At 36.7% G+C, this 18,851-nt stretch overlaps 1 protein-coding gene across 3 annotated transcripts in view; it reads right to left on the reverse strand.

Annotated features, from left to right (window-relative positions):
* Dnah7 (dynein axonemal heavy chain 7) overlaps positions 1–18,851 on the reverse strand; it is a 310,589-nt gene that overhangs the window by 21,222 nt on the left and 270,516 nt on the right. For all 3 annotated transcript variants that reach the window (XM_074071306.1, XM_074071307.1, XM_074071308.1), the window contains exons 57-62: positions 17,103–17,264; positions 14,024–14,209; positions 12,173–12,310; positions 8,315–8,545; positions 1,706–1,858; positions 270–447 (exon numbers count right to left, since the gene is read on the reverse strand). In XM_074071306.1, coding sequence (XP_073927407.1) covers positions 270–447; positions 1,706–1,858; positions 8,315–8,545; positions 12,173–12,310; positions 14,024–14,209; positions 17,103–17,264 — 1,048 coding nt within the window. The remainder of the gene's footprint in view (positions 1–269; positions 448–1,705; positions 1,859–8,314; positions 8,546–12,172; positions 12,311–14,023; positions 14,210–17,102; positions 17,265–18,851) is intronic.

Genomic DNA, 18,851 nt, shown 5'->3' on the forward strand with positions numbered 1-18,851 from the left:
TTTGAGGATTACTTTTTTTCTTATTGGAAATAATTTCTAACTTACATAATTTGGGGAAAAAACAGTATAAGGAAATGTACTTTTTATCCAGATTCACTTAATTGTTATTTTCCTCCCCCATTTGCCTTATCATTTTCTCTCCTCATGAATTTTTTCTCAACCATTTGGGGGTAAGTTACATATACAAGGTGACTACTTTTGAACAACCAAGGAGGGTAAGCAAGCATACTTAGTGAGAGAACATAAGAATATCCTGTCACTGCACTTACCATCTTCAGGAGCATTCCTATATTCTTTGTCTTCCATCACTTCGTAGTCAAACCCAAGGAGATCGATGGGAATTGTGTACTTCCTGGCATAATTCTGCTGGGCACCAGTCAGGAAGGCTTGTGTGAAAAAGAAGCCAGACAGCCAGAAAACTGCAGGAGGGCCAGTCTCATACCATTGCTATGGTAGATCAAACACAAGTGGCCTAATAATATTCTTTGAATTTTTTAATATAACATTGTTTGCTGAAATGTATCCCAAAATACTCTTGTTGTCTTTTAGGTAAACTAGTATATGAGCAAGTAAATGTGGAATAACAAGCCATGCTTTCAAGATTTTTAAAATAAAAAGCATAATTTGTGTTGGTCCTGACTCATGCAAGTTACAAATTATATCATGTTATACAGTTGAACAGAAAGTCTGGTCATTTGGTGATGTTTTCTTCACTTGGTTATCTCTAATCTGTTATTCACTAGTACCCAGTAGAATAATTTTTGGAAAGGTTTCTCTCTTACTTCATGACAATACAATGAAATTCAACATATGGAAACACAATATTGTATAAGGAACTCCTGAAATAAGCAGAGTAGTGAGACCTTAAGATCTTTAGAAATATCAAGATAACCTTAATCTCTATTCCTGTCATAGATTCTAATGGTAAGCTGTTTAATAATGACTTTAACTAAATAGCATATCACAGAAACCAGTCTGAAGAAATGCATTTGAAAAGAGTTTCCCTATAACAGCCAAGGTAGAGCCTCATCTTTCAAGAACAATCTTAAGGCATTAGTATCTTACACTCTGGTATAACAGAGGACCTACATTATGAAAAGGGAGTTAGTTATCCTTGCAGAAATTTTCTCACAGTTTTTAGAGCCTTATTATAGTATCTAGGAAACTGATATTTCTAATGTATATAATAATTAGTAAGAACATAGTGAAGGAGATAGTCTTCTGCCCATTAACCATTTCTAAGACAAGTAGCTATTGAGGTCACTGATGTCTTGGGCTAAACCAGCAGTCTAGCGATTTCATGACCTAGAAGGCTACTGGGCAATGAAGAAATAATACTCTTCACTAGTAGATGTCTACTATAGGGATCTACTTTAATGCTAAATAATTACTGGGGGACATCACCTTGCAAGATGTTTTTCTCCCTTTGATGTTATTGGCTTGACTGTCTAACTTCACTGAACATGAACACCTGCTCTTTAAGGCTTTAGGCAGTAATTCCACTTCTTCCAATACTAGTATTTTGGCAGTTGGGTGAAACAGTTACATAGCTGCATGACATGCTATTAAGAAGTGGTCATTTGTGGCTGGGATGTGCAGGGAACCTAGAGAACAATTCTCATTGCAGTGGGCATTCTGATAGAGAAAATAAAGTCAGAAAAAACTTAACAATATGTTAAGTTAATGTTCATGTGGACTAACTCACCTGCAAGAATTTTAGTCTTGTAAGGAAGTCATTCACGTAGCTGCCAAGTGGCTTAAGGCTTGGGTAGGATTTTCCCATCCACATTCCTGGAATTTTGACATTCAAAATGCTGCTAACCACTTCCTCAAGCTCTGAAGACATCACAACAAGTCCCTGTTATTAACGTAACAGGAAAGATCATGAACAGCCCTCTTTAAATACCTTCTTAGCAATTATCCTTTGTTTACCGTGAGACTATTTTTTGTTGTTTTTGCTCACAAGACATATGGCCTTTGAACTATTTCTTAGAAAAATATTAACAGTTTAAATTTTAATGGAAAATCTTAACCAATACTTGGCTACTCATTATTAAATCAGTCTATCTTTGACTTAATTTACTTGCCCATTAGACACACAAATAATATATCCTCATCCTGTCTTTTTTGTTGGTGGTGTTTGTTTTTGAGACAGGATCTTGCTATGTAGCCCCAAACTAGCCTTGAACTCATACCCTCCTGCCTCCACCTTCCATGCCTGGGGTAACAGGTGGGGGCCACCATGCATAGCTCTATCTTGCCTTTTTTAAAAGCACAATAATAAACATAAAATTAGGAAAATCATAAAATGCTTTGAATGGTTAAAATTCCCTGGAATTCGATTGTGAAGCCTACTTGACTTGATTCCATTTTTAAAGGCATAAACCCACAAATACAGAAAAGAAATAAAGAGGACTGGCAGAGCAGGTCAAGTGGTAAAACACCTGCCTAACAAGCACAAGGCCTTAAGTTCAACCCCCAACACCATGGAAGGAAGGAAGAAGGAAGGAAGGAAGAAAAGGAAGGAAGGAATAGAGATCAGGACAATACACTTTTGATGGCTTAAAAGCATATGGACTGCTGGTAGTTGACTTAGTTGTCACAAAAACCTGATCTTGAACTGGCAGAGAAAAATTAAGAATCAGTGAGCTAAACACTGAAGAATTCTCCCAAACCTTGGGAATTAATGACCCTGGATACTTCTGAAAGTGAGGAGAGAAGGGTGGTATTAAATGAAAAGAATTTCAAAACCTCGTTTATAAAAATCCTTGGTCTTTTCCCCCAAAGCTGCAACATTGCCTACCTTGCAGATATTTATCCTGGAAAGGAAAATACAGAAATTTCTGCCAGGTCAGGCTGTGGTCAGTTATAATACTAAAAACCAAGGGTAATAGTATATGTGTGTGTGTGTGTGTGTGTGTGTGTGTGTGTGTGTGTGTGTGTGTGTGTGTGTGTGTGTGTGTGTTGGAAGCTGGGATTCTTAGGCCTCTTTTCCCTTTTCGCTCCCCAAATGCTGGAATCCAGCCTTTATCTTCCAGGAAAGAGACATAAAAAACCAGGTCCAGAAGAAACACATAATGATGCTAAATATTTCTTAGTCAAACAGCCCAGCCAGATTACACTAAAGGGAAGACTGCAGTCAATAATCACCAGTGCTCAGACTATATCTACTCAACATGATAATGTCCTGCTTTTGAAAAAAAAAAAAAAAAAAGCAGACAACCAAAAATTATCAGACACTAGAGGAAGGCTTCCCATATGAAAGAGTTTTTCAAGTAAGCATTTAATTTAGGACTATGCATTGTCGATTTCTTCTTGTGTTGTTTTAGTGACATGTCTTTTTGAAGAGTTTTTCCAGGTCATTTACATTTTTCATTTATTGTCATAAAGTATGTATGATCTCACCTTTAGACCTCATGAACTGTAGCATCTATTGTGATGGCCTTTTTTTCTATTGCAAGTGAAATATTCCTTACCTGAAGTTCTTGGGACCAAGGTATTCTAGATTATTTTTTTCAGATTTTGTAATATTTGATATGCATATTGAGATATTTTAGGGATATCTAAGCATGAAATTTATTTTTGATTCCTATATATCTTATACACTGAGGGATAATCTTATTTCATATTTTTAGTCCACCTGTGTTTTGACTGTGAGATCAGGTGTGGAATTCTCCTGTGAGGTTATGTTTTCAGTTAAAAAGTTTTAGATTTTGGGACATTTCAGATTTTAGATTTTTAGATTTGGTATGCTCAACCTATATGGACATTAGAGATTTTTGGTGTTGCTTTTGGCTTTTGTTTTTTTACTTCTCACTTTTTCTTGGTCACATCTATTAGTCCTTTAAAATAATGACTATTTGGCTTTACTTAATATGTCTTTTACGTGCTTGTTTTCTCTCTCATTGATTTTTGCTTTCCTTTCATTAGGCTTTTTGCTCTTCTAACCAAATATCTAAAAATGCATTGTCTGATTTTTAATTTGTTGATGTTTGTTCATAATGATTTAATGTAAATTGTTTTACAACTTTCATTTAATTTTTTTCTTTCAGCATGGGTTATTGCCAGGCACCAGTGGCTCACATCTGTAATCCTAGCCACTCAGGATGCAGAGATCAGGAGGATTGCAGTTTGAAGCCAGCCTGGACAAATAGTTTGCAAGACCCTATCTCAAAAAAAAACCTATAACAAAAAAGGATTGGTAGAGTGGCTCAAAGTGTAGGCCCTGAGTTCAAGCCCCAGTACTGCAAAAAGAAAAAAAAAAAAGCTGTGGGTGATTAAGAAGTGCTTCCCTGGATTTCCAAATATATGGTAATTTCATAAGATCTTTTGTTATTAATTTCTAACTTCATTATACTGCGATCAGATAATGTATTCTAATGATCTAAAATATTTTAATTTATTGAAACATTTTATTTTTTTCACATGATTAATACTTGTAAATGTTCCATGTAAATTTGAAAAAAAAAGCATATTATACCCTTTTTGAAGACAGTGCTCTCTGTACACCAATTAACTCAGTTTGTAAATGGAACTGTTCAAAACTTCTATATCTCTACTCCTCTAGCTCTTCTTCCCCAACCCTTCTTTTGATTTTAGCTCTCCCTTTTTTTTGTATGGTACTGGGGTTTGAACTCAAGGCCTCATGCCCTCACACTAGGGGCTCACCCCAGACCTTTTATGCTTTAGTTACTTTTTGCCTGGGGCTAGTCTTGGATTACAATCCTCCTTTCTATGCCTCCTAGGGATAATAGGCATGCTCCACTATTCCTGACCTTTGATTTTAGCTTTTAAAATTTATTTTCCTTATATTGAACTAATAAAATATCCTTTTTTTTTGTTTCTTAAGCCAAATATTCACTTATTTTTAATCTTTCTTGTTTAAAACTTGAGAGCTTGTTTGGAGGCTCTAGCAGGGGAGCACAGCTACTCATATACCCTTGATCAAAGGAGGGTCCTCCTCTATCGGGGAACAGTGTCCTGCCTGACCGAGCGCGCAGCTTCAGGAGGGACGCACATGGAGCGGTGAGGGAGGAAAGGGACACACGCCTAGCCAGCCAGATCAGCCGAATCAACCCTGGCAATCAATGGGGTGACAGATGTCACAGCCAGATCACCTTCACGTCCTTTCTTGTTTAATACCTAAGCAAAAAATTAAAATTAATACTGTAGATTGTCTTGAGTATAGCTTTACCTGTATCCCATAGATTTTGGTATAAAATTTCTTTTGCTTCTTCTTGTACATCTTAAAAACTGCAAATCAGACATTTTGTTTTAAAAGTAATATAGGACATTTTATAAAATGACTGGTCTATATTCTTAAAAAATAGTCAGTGTCATGAAAGACAAAGAAAGACTAAGAAATTGTTATAGAACAAAAAAGACACATGGTAACTAAATGTAATATTTGATTCTGACCTGACTTCTGTATCAGGAAAAAAAACCATGTAGTTACAAAACCATCATTGGAGCCAGGCACAGTGGCTCATGTCTGTAATCCTTGCTACTTGGGAGTCTGAGACAGGAGATCACGGTTTGAGGTCAGCCTGGAATAAGAAGTTTGCAAGATCCCATCTCAACCCGTAAAAGCTGGGCAGGGTGGCAGCTTTTGGTCTGCCAAATAGGAAGCTTGTGGTCCAGGACAGCCCAGCATAAAAGTGAAACCCTTTTCAAGAAATAAAGTACAAAGGGTTTAGGGCATAGCTCAAGTGGTAGAGTGCCTGCCTAGTAAGGGCTAAGCCCTGAGTTCAACTTCCAGTACCACAAAAAAAAAAAAGAAGAGAAAAAGAGAACATTGTTGGAGCCATGCATGGTAGCACAGCATGAGGCCTAGAATTTCAGCTCCTTGGGAGGCAGAGACAGACAGGTCACAAGTTTGAGTCTAGCCCAGGCAAAGTTAGCAAGACCCTGTCAGAAACAAAAGGGCTAGGAGCATGGCTCAAATGCTGGAGCCTATCAAGGCCCTGGCTGGATTTTTTTTGTACACACACACACATACACACAAAAAGAACAAAATTGGAATTTTTGTTTACTGATTAGATAAAATTTGTATTAAAGTTCTTATTCTTCTTAATATCCTTCAAAGTACATTGTGAATTATTAAGCAATAAAAGGGTAAGCAAGTACCACTCTCAAATAATTTGGAGATGATACATTTAAGTAATTTAAATTCAAATAATGTGAAGATAAAAGAGTAAGCATGTATTATTCTCAAATAACTTAGAAACAATATTGTGTGAGAGAGAGATAAAGTAAGTGTGGGAAATTCAGGAGAATATAACTTCATCCCAAACTGAATAATAAAATATGTAAAGCTATAAGGTTTCTTTTATTTATTTATCAATATTTCTTGGCATCTTTTTATATTAGCAACTATAAATGTATCTTACACTCGTTGAGAAGTATTTCATTGTGCATAATATCATAGCCCCTGAATAATAAGTATTTAATTTACAATTCTGTGCTGAGCATTGCTGTACATATGTGTACATGTATAAACATGCATTTAGGATGAAGGAGATTTCATTTTTTGATTAGTTCCAAATGGTACACCAAAGAGGTAGAACCAATTTCCATTTCCAATAGCATATATGAGAATTTCCAATAACTGACCTATCTACCAACAGTAAATACTACTATGCAAATATTTTCTATTCAACAAAAATTGAATACTATTATATTTATATGCCTTTAGTTGACATTTGTACAGTCATGAATTTCTGGTAATCTAAAAATCAGATATTATGATCATTTATCTACAATTTGTTTTAAATTTCCTAATAGAGCTTTGGATTTTTAAATTCGACATGCTCCTTTGTTAAATTTACTATAGGAATTTGCCATTTATGTAACTGTAAGAAATAGGTTTTATCCTATTTTGCAAATGGTTATTGTTTTTATACTGGGAATAATCATTTTCATGGTCATATGTTAAATAATACATCATGCCAGAGAATCTTTGGTAGAATTTTCCCAGTTACGTTGGTTGAGTCACTTCACTGAAATTCTGAAGGAAGAGATGAGTCTAACATATGGATTGATCATCTCAAAAGTCATCTCCAGTTAAGTTTTTCAAATTTGAAATATTTTCTTTCCCATGTTAGGGAAATATTGAGATAATGGTGAAAAAATAATAAGTAGTTCATATGAGCTGGGTGGTTGGATGGGAGAAATTACTGCTTCAAAATAAACTATGCTTATCAGCACTACCAAAATATTTGAGATAATTTATAAATTTTGTTGTTGCATATAATCAGTATGCTGCAGACTGTGAAATTTGTCTCCAGCCTTGGCTTCTCTCTTGAACTCTCAAGCAACTCAAAATTCATCTCATCAAAACATAATTCTTGACTTTCTCCCTCAAAGCTGCTCCTTCCCCTACAGCTTCTTCTTGGTTAGGTTAAACAGTTAGGAATATCCTGACTCCTCTCTTGGAGTTTCAGTCACCAAGGAGACTCCTCTGTTAGTAACAGCACCTAAGTGACCACTTCCCTCCACCTCCAATGCCACTGCAAGAGACCAGCTCAGCTGAACCAACTCATCTGCCTAAGAGGCCTCAGTACTCCTTTTGTTCCCTTACATTCCTTTTGCAGTGGTCACAGTGAACATTAAAAAACGTGACAATGATCAATTTCATTTAATTACTTAAAGGCTTCTGAAACCTTCTCTTTACCTTTATATTTTAAAATAAAATTCCATCATGATCTGGTCTTACCATCTCCCTGTGTTCTCCCTACTCCAGCCACACGAGTGTTCCTTCTGGTGCTCCCAGACCACACTCTGGTGGCTCTCCCCTTAGCTTTACACTTGTTACATCCTCTGCCTGAAGTGCTTTTCCCTCAGTAGTCCCATGGCTTTCCCTTTAACATATTTAGGGTTCTGTCCAAGCCTCAGCAACTCTGAGAGGCCTGACCCAGCCTGACTGAAAGAGCTTCTCGCCGTCACTCACTCCCCTTATTCCGTTTTATTGTTCTCCATGGAACTTATCACTTACCAAAATTGTGTATGTATTTGTTTATTTATTTATTTATCTCCCTCACTAAGTGTAAACTTACGAGGACAGAGACATTTGTCTTTCCTATTTCTAAATGCTTTGTTTGAACACATGTGCTCTGTCCAGCACAGTACTGCTCTCTAGCATACTCTATATTTATAATCTCCCTGCTTCTTAACCATTATCCTCAAGAGCAGGGATTTTTTTATACCCTTAGAGCCAAGAACAGTGTTTGAACAGTATCGGTACCTAATAAATATTTGCTACACGAATGAATGCTACGTTTCATTCAATGATTTATTTGTGTGTATTTTCCCTTACCTTGATTGCTTTTTGAATATTAATGCATGATTCTCTGATGGTCTTCAGCAACTTATTGAACCGTCCCATCTCTTGGACAAGCACAGTGTTCATACTCTGAGTATAAGCTGTTGGGTATCTTCTTATTGCAGCCTCAACATCAAAGTTGTTTGGAAGTTTACCCAAGATGTCACCAGCGACCTCATTTACAACTTCGTCTGATGATTTGGTACCAGCACCTGCAGAACGAGACTGAAGAATCCAAACTAATCACTCAAAACTCTTCATAAGGGTTTTAACAATAGCTGAAAAGGAAAAACCCTAAGGTGAATCTTTCTATCGATGAACACTGCTCTGCTATTTTGTCCATGAGCCTCCTCCACACAAGACTTATTAAAAGATGATAACAGCCATGGGGCATGAATGTTTGAGAGAAAATGATGGTATGAGAGAACCACATTCATGTTTTCAGAGGCAAGAAAAGGATTTGGAGAAAGCAAATATGCTGTAGGTTTTGCTGCCTAGGTGGGGGGAGGGGGAGAATTAGATGTTGCAGGTGGTGAGAGAAAAGGCATTCAACATTGGCTGAGTGGCCAAGTGATGATGACAGTTAAAACCCAGAAGGAGGAAATGTGATTGTGTCTTGAGAAAGCTTGCCACAAAATATATTTGCTAATAACTCTGGTGCCTACTGGTTGCCAAAAAGCAGAGATACCGTTTTCTCCTTGAACCTGTGGGGCAAAGAAAATAAGCTCATCTCCTCTAAGCAGCTAGAAGAATTATGGAGAAAAAGACAGGCTTTAGTGATTCACAGTGGGAGCAACGAGGGGGAATTTCAATTCAATTTTTGTTTTTTACGTTTATAGTAGCACAGTGCAAATGAATCTATATTTTCTGGAAAAGCTGTTTAAATCTTCAGAATAAATGTATGCATGTATGTGTGTATGTTCAGAGAAAATAAGCACTACTAGAATATAAATAAATATATCTCATATTTTTCTAGTCCAGGAAATTGTTTTAGTTTTCTTTCAGATTTTACATTTCCTGATTTCTATACTGTAAACATTAAATATTCTATAAATCTGTTCAATAAACATTAACTATTTTTACTTGTTTCTACTTACCTACCACATACCGCCGTAAGATCCTATAAAGTTGAGAAACAAAATAACTAAATGGTAATTTTCAATTATTTTCTAGTAAAAAAGAGACAGCTCGTACAATAATCCTTCACTGTGGTCCTAAAACGTTTGTATCACAACTGAGTATGCAAAGCAAATCTCAGAGAACAAAAAGGTAGTGAATATTGAGCAAAACTAGTGAAATATCTTTTTACCCTTTCATTTAAATAGTAATATAGACTCATTACTACTTGTAATTTGGTGTGCATATAAGGTACTATAAACTCATCAAAAATATTTTCTAGCAAGAGTTGTGCCCCCATACACAACACCCCCCCCAAAAAAATAACATGAAAAACCCAAGGCTATAACCCATCAAAAATGTAAGAAAAATATTTTAGAGACATAGACATTCCCCTTACCTATTTCTCACACATCAAAATGACATAACTGGGATGGGTTTTGAAAGTAATATCCAGTTAACACTAAGAACAACTGGGTGCTATTAATTTGTAATTGTTTGTCTCAGTTTTTTTCTTTTTACTATCTTTCCTTAGGGTTTTCACAGCTGCCATTTGGACTCTTCTAGTGGCTATTTTTTTCCCTTTTTTTTTTTTTTTTTGGTAGTACTGGGGTTTGAACTCAGGGCCTAGAGTTTACAAAGTAAACTTCCCTAGTCCCAAGGGTTATTTTTTCTTCTTTCTTTTTTTTTTTTATTAAATAGGGATAACAGGAATTTATTTTTAAGGAGACAACACAGAATTTAACCTTTTCAGAGAACCATGCTGGTTTTATAATATTTTAAGTTGAAATAATTTTCCTACTCAAGTAAGAGTATGGCCATTAAACATAAGCAAAAGATCTCTATAAAAATTATATTCTAAACTGTGTTATTTCCCTCTTTTATTTTTTTCTAAGATGCTTTAGTTAAAAACAATAATGCAAAAGTCTTGTCATCATTAACTTGCTCTCCACTATCTTAGTTCTGGTCTCTTTGCCTCTGAATTGTGATTCAAAAACCATTACCATAATTGTACTTGGCAATCTGGGTTTGAGTATATTGAAGTAGGTTGTATAATCACATACTAAAAAGATACCCCTTGTGTATTTAAACTTATTTGTTTGGTTCTAAGTCATTTTCTGTTGGAATGAGCCCACTACTTTATGTGTTCTGTAATGGGGACACACTCCATCAAGTTTAAGTAAAGCCAAAAGACACTGTAAATGCCTTGTTGTCAGACCATTGTGTAATATACACACTTAATGTTTCTAAGGTTTCTTTATTCATGTTTGTTCATATAATTTTATGCCCACCCTGGCAATAACAGGACTTTATGTCATCAGTGTGTAAAATGGACATAGTCTTTGTTCTTTTTACCTTACAGAAAAGGTCATTGTAGAGTAGCCTCTACAATCATGGACTCTTTCATCCATTACAGCATACCACATCCTCCTAATTTTTAACTTTTTCAGCATCTTTGACTTTGCCTTCCAAGTCTTCTCTCGTTTTTAGGATAGCAGCTCAGAGCACAGGTTCTGGAGCCAAAGTAGTGGGAATCCTGGCTTTCCTTTGAATCCTGGTTTGAAATTGTGTTACCTGACTTTGGGCAAACTACTTAGTCTTTCTGTGCCTCTGTTTTCTAGCTGAGGATTGTCATAAGTACCACAAAAGCATTCATAAAAATAACAGAATTCAGTTAGACAACTTGTTTGACTGAACATTCATCTTTAGTTTATTATAATTTCATTTAATCATTATGGCAACTCTTGCCATTTGAATTAATTTGCTTTCAAAAATTAAAAGAAACAAACAAGTGAGCAAATCTTCCAAAGTGTGAGCAATAAAGAGAAGATCTCTTAATAGACAAGCAAGATGAACAATTTTTCCATTCAAATATGTTGATTCACGCCCATGGCATTTAAGATCTTCCTTTGCTACCTGGCTGGGCATTTATACTTTCACCAGTAGGGCTGCATACCTACCAACAATCACCTGTCTATTTCTCCTAGTCTTTTTTTTGCAGTTCTGGGGTTTGAACTCAGGGTCTACACCTTGAGCCACTCTACCAGCCCTTTTTGTGATGGGTTCTTTTCGAGATGGGTCTCAGGAACTACTTGTCAGGGGCAGGCTGCAAACCATGATCCTCCTAATCTCTGCCTCCTGAGTAACTAGGATTACAGGCGTAAGCCAATGGCGTCCGGCTTATTTCGCCTAACCTTTTGAATTCATTTTGCAATTGAATCCTTTAAATATTATGTAATCTGATACAATGTTAGTGTGGAAGAAACTGTTTCTACATAAATGAGGTAAAATGTTCTGGAATATTAGATGAAGATAATCATTCAAAACAGTTGCTACTGAATCAGAAACAGACTGGAAAGTAAAATTCGAGAGGCATTCTGTCTTCAAACTGCTCCCAAGTATATTTGGAATTCTTTTTTCCACTTTATGGAAATGAAAAAGGGCATAATATATCATGTATTGGGATATATTATGCAAGAAAGACAGACTGAAATTCCTAGACACAGAATTATACTCAAAGAATAGGGCTCAGATCCAAAACAAGACTGCTAAAAAATCCATATGTTCATGTACTCTCTGTCTAAATCCATATTGAAGATATGTATGTATTTTTCCTTTTCCTTTGAATGCTCCTCCACTGTGACAGAATTGTGTTGGGGGGCCTCTCCTGTGCTGGCATGTGGGGCTCGGGAACATCCCTTTGGCTCAGTGCCAGCCCCCGCATGGGTCACACACCTGGGTAAGAAGAATGTTATCAAACAGCAGTTGAGTTTCTGCTTGATCTTTCATGATGTCTGCATTGGCATTCATCCCGAAGATTTCTGGCGCTGGGGTCAGGGGCAGAGTCTTTGTGTACTCGATGTAGCTTTTGTGCTGTGGAGAAGAATAAAAAGTCAGGAGGCTGGAAATCAATGAGACAGTAGAACTTTGAGCAGGGAAGATCATTTTCACACTCAAGTTATTGAGTGCATGAGTTTGTCAGACTGCACTCCAAATGCTCTCATTGTCTTACAGCCTGGCCAAAGTTTAAAAAACAATACAGACTAATTTTGAGAGAAAAATAAATGTGTCATTCAGTTGGAATAGGTTTTCAAAAATGTCTTGCAAAGAAACTTTTGTCACATTTTGCTGATGACTGTTCTTAATTAATTGCAATAAAAATATCTATTCTGAGCCAGGTATGGTGGTGCATGCCTATTTGAGGTCAGTTTGGGCTACACAGCAAGACTTTGTCTCAAAAAACCATTGTGATGATGGTGATTCTGATGATGGTATAATAATAATTTTTTTGATTTACTTTATTGTGAAAAATCCAACCAACTCAGAAAAGCAAAAATTATCTGAAATTTTATTATCTTGAGATAACCACCATTAGCAATCTTTTTATGCATATGCACATACATTTTATATTTTATTTACATGGACATGTATACAAATTCTTACTTTCCTCGACATGCCTATAATCATACACAAACATCCACCAACATGTGGCAAGGGAGTTTTGGTTCTTGATGGGTTTGTGACATGAGTCATGTACATACCTTACTTTATCTTGCTTTTTTCATACCTGACAGCTCATCACTGGTGATCTTGTTATCCCCAACTCCCAAAGGCCCAACCATCAGTGATGTGAATCTGGGACTGATTTTTCCCTTCATTGATAAGAACATCTTTCCTCCGCTGGTGTTGATCTCAGTGGATGATGGGTTTAGGCATGGTAGCTATAGTACGTGTCTCTGTTGCATGTGGCCAGGTGTTTAGCTTTCAATATATGATCACTGACTTGTGGGGATCAAATGAGAAACACCTGGATTGTCCTGGAAGTCCCTAGAAATCTATAGTGTGGTGATCTGAAGGCAATAAATGGGACTGGAGGAAGGAGCAGAAGGGAACCTTGGCCTTGTGGTGTACGTGGTTTTGTTACTGTCTGGCAACCTCTACCTGGGTGGCCTTGGACAAATCATTCAACCTAGTGATCTGCTTTCTCATTTGTAAAAGAGATGAGATAATAATAATACCCATGTGAATCTGATGCTCTAGTGAGATAATTACTTACAGCTGACTGTAAATAGTTGTGATATTAATATTAACTATTACTATTAATGATATATATTTTAGCCCCTTACATTTGTATATTCATTTTAATTGGGGCAAGGCCTTTTTATCTAAAGGCCTAAATTTATAAAGATAGAAATTCAGGTCACTGAGGAAGCTATTCCTGATATTCCTCCCATTACAGCAAACAGGAAACTGCTAACTCCATCTGTGCAAGGGGTGCTATTCTAAGTCCCTCTATAATTGAAAAAAGCACACACAAGATTAACAAAAAATAATGCCCTGTGTGGGGGGGGGTCCCCATTTAAAAAAATCTCCATTACTAGAGGGTAACTCAGGTGCTCTTCTGCTTTAACCATTACTCCAGCCCATTTTGCTCTGGCTATTTTGGAAACAGGGAGTCAGGAACTATTTGTCCAGACTGGCCTCAAACTGCAGTCCTCCTTATCTCAGCTTCCTAAGTAGCTAGGAGTACAGGAGTGAGCCACCAGCACCCCTCTTGCTGTTAGATGTCTTGAAGGGCATACTTACATCACCAGTAGGGGGGACAAAGTAGATACCACTTGAGTCAAATTTATATGCTGGATTTTGAACTAATTCCGTATTGAAGAACTTGTTCAGAATGCTACGCAGTGTACGCCTGTCCCAGTCGTCAGTCACTCTGCCCCCATAATTGCACTCACCAGTCATGTACCGCAGGGCGTCATAAGGCAGCTCCTAAAATTGAGAGCTTAGTCATGAACGAGATAAGAATTACCAGTAGCACATTATATGGAATTGTGCTTATCATTGGCTCCTATTATTAAATGTCTTACAAAAGCTCACAATAACACAATTTCCCTTTATACACTTCCATGCTAATTGCTGTGATTTTCCCCTGGATCTTTCTCTTCTTTTGTGTTATTTCATTTCCATTCAGTCAATGCTGAGACTAGAACTCCTCTATTCAGTTATGAACTCATTAACTATTCAACCATCATTATTTGAGTACCTACTATGTGCCAAACACAAATGAGTTAAATCATTCTTTCCTGAAAGCTTTTTATTGCTGAACAACATAAAAAATAAATCCAATACAAGTCAGAGATACTCATTGTCCATTTCTCTTTTTAATTCATGTGTATTTTGAGACTATTACATGATTTATTCAATTTTGCATTTATTTTTTCACATCTCATGAGATTTCTTATACAATTTCATGAAATAGTCTTTGAAAATACTTTGAAATTATTACCTTTTCCAAGGAAAGGAACTTATAAAAAGCATTATTTTTTGTTTGGTGGGACTGGGGTTTGAACCTAGGGCTTCAAATTTGCAAAGCAAGAGCTCTACAACATGAGCTACACCTTCAGTCCAATTTTGGAAATTGGGTCTCGTAAACTATTTTTTGAACTGCAATTCTCCAGATCTCGGCCTCCTAGCTAAGATTATGGGCATGAAAAAGCAACTTGTGAGTATTACAAAAGTGCATTTCTGAAAGGCTACAGTGATTATAGCATGGCAACCAGTTTCAATTTTTTTGCTAGTGTGGAAAGCCAAAAATAATTACTGTTATTTTAATTTGAATTCTTTGACATACTAGGGAGGGTCCTAATTGTTTGTATGTTTAATAACATAAACATTCTATCATAAACCAAGATTTCTCTTTCTCTCCCTTTACCTTTTAATATCTATGTCATTTTAATCCTTTCTCCTCCATATCCACTGTTTCTCTACCATGTTTGCTATCCCAACTTAAATGATTTATTTTTAACTCTTAATACCTCCTGCCTGGGTTATCATGATGGTCTCCTGTATTACTTTTCTATGGTCACCATTAGCTGGCTTAAAATGAAAGACCGGAAGTTCAAAATCAAGGTGTAAGCAGGACTACTTCCAACAGTAACTCTACGAGGATCCTTCCTTGCCTCTCTGGTTTTTGGTAGCCCCAGGTGTTCCTTGCCCTGTGGTAATGTAACTCCAGTCTTCACCTCCATCTTCACCAGGCACCTTCTCTCTGCATGTGTGTGTCCAAATTTTCCTCCTCTTACAATGACATCAGTCATGTTGAATACCACTTAAGATTGTTAGCTATTAGGTTTTTCTCAGGTTGAGGAAGTTCCCCCTATTCGTAATTTACTCAATATATCATAGCTGAATTTACCTCCTCCATCATTCTCCCCCATTCCTGGAATAGTTTCAACATGTCTCGTTTTTCCATTTTCATACATGAATACATAATATTTCCACTAATTCAGCCTCTTTCACCCTTGATTTTTAAATGTTGAGTCAGCCTTTCATACCTGAATAATTTTCTTGGCAGAGGGTGTTGGGGATCAAGCCCAGGGCCTTGTGCATGGTAGGCAAGTGCTCTACCACTGAGCTACATCCCCAGCTCTTGGCTTTTCTTTTTTTTCTGGTACTGAACTCATGGCTTCATTCTTGCTAGGCAGGCTCAAGTTCTACCACTTGAGTCATGCCTCCAGCCCCCCCAGCCCTTGCCTTTTTTGAGAAAGGATCTCACTATGTAGCTCACGCTGGCCTTGAGCTCCCTACCTAGCCTAGGATGACCTCAAACTATTGATCTTCCTACCTCAGCCTCCTGAGTTCTGGAATTCCAGGTGTGCCATCACATCTGGCTACACCTGTCTACTTTCAACTGATTCTTCACTACAGATTATATTTCAGACTAAAATATACTGACTATTCAGAACAAATTGCTAAATGGAAGAGCTCATTCTTTATTTTTTGTCATAAAGACTATAATTATTTTAGCTCAGACCCTTCCTCAGGCACTGTGTCATGGCATTTTTCCCTCTATTTATTAGTCTCTCTCTCTATATATACATATAGTATATATTATATGTATACATAATATGTATGTATGTACATATATACATAATATGTATTATGACATATATACATAGATATACATATACATATAGAGAGTATATATAAATGTTACTACAAAAAGAAACTTATCAAATTTATGATTCAACTGTATGCCCAATTTAGATGCTGCAAAACTGAAGCCTTCTCAATTTATTCCATTTTAATACAGAATGGGGATTTTCCCCAGTGAAACACAGAAGAGAGAGAGTGAGAGGATCAGGATCATACAGGACGAAGTGTGGTGGATGTGCCATTAATCTCCTTGGCTTCTTTCCTGAATCAATACTTCAGGTTAACATCACTGGCCTAAATAGTTTGTTTTCCTGACAAATGGTTCAAACTCTGGAATAAAAGTATAGTGTCATTTCTCTAAAAACAGTCATGCTCCAGAAAAGAAGCAAATTGTTTTTTTTTCCATTTTGTAGCCTGACTGATTTATGGTCTTTTCAAGTCCTTTTCAAAATAAATACAATACCACCACTTTTCAGATCTCTGTAGGTGTTTATACATAGAAATAAATGATGAAATACAGGCTCCTAAGAGACAAACTGACATCCTAACTACCTACTAGAGTAGTTATAATATCCCATTATAATAAAGTACTATTTAATAAGCTGTTGGGAACTACCTTGCAATTAGTTTTATAAGAGCAGAATTAACCAGAAGTCCCTGCTTACTGTACAAACACAATGTGATAAAGAGAAAAGAGGTAATGCCCTTGCTGAGATTTTTATGATACCTCATACTGGTTCAGGAACATGTGGAGTTGCTGTACACTGATTCTTAGATCAGTTTCATTGAATTCATAAGGAATATTCCACCCCAGGGGTCCAAATTTCCGTCTCTCTTGCACCAAAGCATGAAAGAAACAGAGGCCATAAAGTAATTTTTTGAATTCCTCCTGTAATGAGAAGAAATTGTGCCACATCATTATTTCCAATAGTATTGCACTGCATATGCCATATTTTAAAAGAAAATAATTAAATCCCTTTGCTTATAAATAACAGGAACATATTCATCCCAAAGCATAACTAAAACAGAATTAAGTGTATTCTACATGCCTATTTGTACACATGTTCAGTTGGCACACAGATGTTTGTACACCATGCTTTTAGGAAGCATCTAATTCAATATTATCTTATAGGATTTTGGAGGTTCCAACTAAAGTATCACAAGGCAAGAATTATGAATTCCAGTGGGTGATCCTAGACCACCAAGAAGAAATTAAAAAGGGGATAATTGGAACCCTTAGATAGTTCTAGAACCCACAAGGAGAATGGTCAAAACAGAGTATGAGAGAGGATTTGTAAAGTGATTACCTCAGACATAGTAAGTGTTGTTCTGGGAACCCACTTCCCCACCACCAAGAGAAAGGGTGTGTGGGTTCTCTATTTTTAGCTTGTTAGTGCTAAGGAATTAATGAGCCACTCAGAGTTGAGACATATTCCTTGCAACTGGGGCAGGGTGGAAAAGTGCAAAACTCACATCTGAAAAAGTAGAGAAGTCTTTTGCTGTAGAATACAGAACTCTGAGAGGGAAATCATCACACTCCCTTTGATGGTGGGACAACTCAGTGGGAATCCTAAGGAGCAGATAGACAACTTGAGCTAGACATGAAGGCCAGGCATCACTGAAGGCACTGATCAAGAGGACATTTGCCATGGGGTAAGGAAACCCTAACAGTAATAGCTTGTCTGAAGGGAATGCTAGAGAGCTAGAAACTGAGGAAGGCAGGAGTGACATCTGAAGGAGAGTTACTGCCAAAGAGGTGGGGTCATTCAGGCTAGCAGGAGAGCCCACAGAGAACCCATGAAAGAACTGGTGAGAGTCAGGGTCGGCTCTAAACTCACACCCAGTCCAGAGAGCTCCAAGCACTACTAGCCACGATCAGGAATTTCTACTCCTTCCCACCTAGTCCTGTAACTCCCAACTGAGCAGTTAGTATCAACAGCCATTAAATACAAGAGTAGAGTAGCTATGAAAAGAAAGATATTTTCCTGATGGCATAAAATCCACTGACTAGGCCCCAGGTGAGCTACTAGAGAGCTCAAGCCTACATTTTGAATAAAAATTAAAGTAATGATTAACATATGACATTATGCTTCCTAATTCCTGAATCAAGTCTGTCATTTAAAATGACTATCAGATGTTTTGTTATTTAACAATAATCATTAAAGTCACAGGGATACCAAAAGTTTTATCCAAGAGCAGGGGAAAATTTTCTTTATATAATAAATTTGAAAAGGAGACAAAGAAAAGCAGCATAAATTTAACTAAAGGAGAGTGGGAGACAAAAGTAGCAAAATTTGACAAAAGAAAAATAGCATAAGTTTAACTAATTAAAGTTAAACATGGTAGGCTAATTCTGGAACTATTTTAAATATATTATTGACCAAATTAGTCAATGTGTGGATGGATGTTGTTGAAAGCCAGATTTCTCAATGTAGAAGAAGGAACAAATAAATGTGGAATGAAGAAAAGCAAGAAA

Source organism: Castor canadensis, chromosome 4 (genome assembly GCF_047511655.1).
Source record: "Castor canadensis chromosome 4, mCasCan1.hap1v2, whole genome shotgun sequence".
Lineage (NCBI taxonomy): Eukaryota > Metazoa > Chordata > Mammalia > Rodentia > Castoridae > Castor > Castor canadensis.